Raw genomic sequence first — 3,556 nt, forward strand, 5'->3', positions numbered from 1 at the left:
GATGGGCAGGGAACTTGCTGTTTTATCTGCACGTCATTAATCTATTCGGCGCGTAGCTTCTGTTTATTCTGTTAATTGGAGATGAATTTCTTTTACTATTAACATATTTGAAGCAAGATAGATGTCTCCCCAATCATTGATACATTGTCTGAAACAGTCCTTATTTTTTTGTTAGCAAAATTTTCTGGTTTGAACTTTAAAGTGTCATCAAATTGTTTTGTTTCCTGATATGTTGTGTTTTTTTTAATGTAGTTGGTCTTCAGTCATATTGACTTGCAATTGGTTCTCTTGTTATCCATGCACGTTCCCAGTCAGTGTGATTATTTTCTTTATCTTCAGTCTTTTTTTTTTTTTTTTATATAATAATTTTGCTATTACCCAAATGCAAAACAAAAAATCACAGAAAAACCAAATTACAATGCCAAAAATTGTAAGACCGGAACATTGGTCTTATTTACGACTTGGAAGTTGGAACCTTTCTTATTTTTTTTATAGTAAAACAATATTTTACAATCTTATTTTAAATCTTCTAGCTAAACAAGTGCAACATTGTTCGATAACTACTGCCAAGTTGCTGCAATGGGACTTATAACTGAATATTTTCTTGACATCCACACTAGAGAACCGAACGTCGGATTTTTCGTGATTTTGTATCCAATAAAGGTAACTTTGTAGTTCAGTTTCTGACCCAACTTTCGGAACTTCAATATAGTTGGCTTTACAACTATAACTACTCCATTAGGTTCCTCCAGGTGCACCATGTAACTACTCTTGGGTGTCCCAACATTAGTCAATGTCCGCCTGAACGTCAAGCTTACATTTTTTGCTTTACCTTCAAAATTCACTGCAAAGGAAGGATAATTGAGGTTACCAGGTTGAGGAGAAATCTTTTTTGGACATGTAAAACGTCTTCTTGATACTGCAGCCATCTGATAAGAGGTGTATTTTAGGCATAGATAGATTAGATAATCTTCAGCAGTAATATCATAGACAAGGCCTGGATCAACAGCAACTTCGGGATTAACGTGGCCCGAACCAAGTGCAAAAGGTGTTGCTGGTTCAAAATCATGTGCAACGTCAGCAATTGGAATCTTCCTATTGTCCATAGTGTAAGCAGTTGTCATGAGGGCTGATTTAATTGCAGCAGGAGACCAATTCTTATGAACTGACTTGAGTAGTGCAACTAGGCCGCTGACATGGGGGCATGACATTGAGGTGCCTGAAAAGATATTGAACTTAACACTTCTTTTATCACTGGTGAGTAGACTCGGGCTTACTATGGGTGGCCAAGCAGCTAAGATGTTTACCCCCGGTGCAGTCACATCCGGCTTAATCACATTAGGGTCAACTTCATTCGGCCCTCTTGATGAAAACAATGCCATCATCGGGGCACGAGTACCATACACAGTACCCTCGAAGATAATGGATGCTGTTGGTTTTTCAGATGAGTTTAAATATTTAATTATGGCTTTACCTTTTGAGACACCTAAACCAATGGCTGGTAAAACGTGTGGATCAGCAATGAGTTCTTCGCCTTCGGATTCAGTATTGAGTAGCAGCATTCCAGCTCCTCCTGCTAATTTCACTAGCTCTCCTATAGCGGCTCGGTCATCTTTTCCATTTTTGCACACTACAATCTTTCCTTTGACAAGATTGTGATCGAGGGATCCAGGAATACAATGATCCGCTCCTTCACCACCAGCTGTCTTTCCATAGACGAGCCGTAAGTGCTTGGTTGCTTTGCTTTGAGATAATGATGAACCTTGAAATGATAGGCCATTTCCAAGCGTGACGGTTGCTGCGAAGCTCCTATCTAGATAACTAGCTGCAATTGTCATGAGCCATGGTGCAGTATTGCCTACAGTGGAGAAAGATGGACCTTTGTTGCCTGCAGAGCATACAACAGAAACCCCTATTTGGATGGCCCCAAATGCAGCTATGGCAATATCATCCAAATAATAAGCCACATTGTCACTTGTCAAAGAGAGGGAGAGTACATCAACACCATCGAGAACAGCTTGATCGATAGCAGCCAATGCATCAGTAGTTACACCACCGTTACCTTTTTCCCACAACACTTTATAAACAGCAATTCTTGATGTGTACATCATACCACTTGCTGAGCCACTGGCGAAGCCAAATAAACTTGCCTTGTCTACAACACTGCCTCCTGCAGTTGAGGCAGTGTGTGTCCCATGGCCATCTTCATCCCGAGGGGACAAGAAATCAATTGTTTGATTAATTTTTCCGTTTGCCGCTTCATACCCTTTGTAGTAATATCTCGCCCCAATTAGCTTCTTATTGCAATTTGATGGAGAAAACTGTGTGCCCTTCTCACATTTGCCTTTCCATTTAGCAGGCACTGGAGGCATGCCCGAGTCATGGAAACTGCTGTGTTCAGGCCAAATTCCAGTATCAAGCACTCCAATCACCACGTCAGAAGATAAGTTGGAGGCACTCCATAGTCCCTTGCCAGCTTGCAGGCCAAGGAACTGAGGAGTGTGGGTTGTGTGTAGGCTTAGCTTTCTATCAGGATTGGCATAGAGAAACCCTTCCATTTTCTCCAAGGACTCAAGTTGTTTGGTGGAAAGCTTTGCTGCAAAACCAGAAACAACATTTTCATAGGTGTAAAGGAGGTCAGGTGGTGTTGTGTTGTCTTCTTCTTCCTCCTCAATTGATAGGTCATAGACGGAATCCATCAAATCTTTGTACCATTGTTGGGGATTTGAGGCCATCATCTTTGTGTGGTCCATGTGAACTATATATGTTCTCTTCTCTACAAGAGCTAAAGATGTTGCCGCCATGAGGGCTAGAAACAGAAAGAATGCTCTGGATATCATGGTAGCTGTAAATAGGACAAGGAACACAAATCAAGATGCTGAGGTGCTAGGTACTTCAGAAAAAAAAAATGCTTCATATAATGAAATTGCAGATTTGATTGTACCGATCTTGTTGCCTCAACCACTCAACCAGAATGAGTGGAGTATGGAATTATATTGGCAAATGGAAGGTATGCTGACATGATTGGAGCATTTTTGTATTCCTTTTCTTCAATGGGTGTCCCAGTTTCATACGCTCATCACGACCTTCATAGGAAGCATCTTACATTTTTTTTATAATCATTACATTATTATTGTGAGAAAGGCAGAAGTTTGCATAAATAGAGTGTGTGAAAGTCATCCAGATTACAGTAACCAACTTTTGTATGTCTTGGCTTTATAGGACAAGCACCTTTCATGTTCAAAAGTATTGAGTAGAAAGCAAAAAACTGTCTACAATAATCATTAAGAGCATCGACAATGGAACTCTTGGAATATACTTTTTGTCGGTGTCTATCAGGTTTTGGCGAGAGACGTCTATAATGGATTTAAATGTCGGGATTCGTACCGGTTAGGTCATCGGTAACCGATTCAACCGGCCGGTCGATTTGATTTAATTAATTAAAATTTTGAAAATTCATAATAAATTATAAAAGACTTGTAAATTATTAGAAAAAATACTATAAATTAAAATTCATCCAAATAAAGTAATAAACACAATAATAACACTCTCAATA

The 3,556-nt window shown here is 39.5% G+C and overlaps 1 protein-coding gene across 2 annotated transcripts; it reads right to left on the minus strand.

Moving 5' to 3' along the window:
- Nucleotides 1-427: 427 nt before the first annotated feature.
- Nucleotides 428-3,145, minus strand: LOC119982948 (subtilisin-like protease SBT1.1). Of its 2 annotated transcripts, XM_038826559.1 has the most exons (3): nucleotides 2,945-3,145; nucleotides 1,475-2,845; nucleotides 428-1,219 (listed from the first exon to the last, which is right to left on the minus strand). In XM_038826559.1, exons 2-3 carry the CDS (start codon nucleotides 2,838-2,840, stop codon nucleotides 561-563), a joined length of 2,025 nt encoding a protein of 674 aa, XP_038682487.1. In that variant the 5' UTR covers nucleotides 2,841-2,845; nucleotides 2,945-3,145; the 3' UTR covers nucleotides 428-560. The 2 variants fall into 2 exon arrangements, with proteins under 2 accessions (XP_038682487.1, XP_038682486.1); XM_038826558.1 differs by having other exon boundaries at nucleotides 428-2,845.
- Nucleotides 3,146-3,556: the final 411 nt, after the last annotated feature.

This window comes from Tripterygium wilfordii, chromosome 17 (genome assembly GCF_013401445.1).
Source record: "Tripterygium wilfordii isolate XIE 37 chromosome 17, ASM1340144v1, whole genome shotgun sequence".
In the NCBI taxonomy this organism is placed as follows: Eukaryota; Viridiplantae; Streptophyta; class Magnoliopsida; order Celastrales; family Celastraceae; genus Tripterygium; species Tripterygium wilfordii.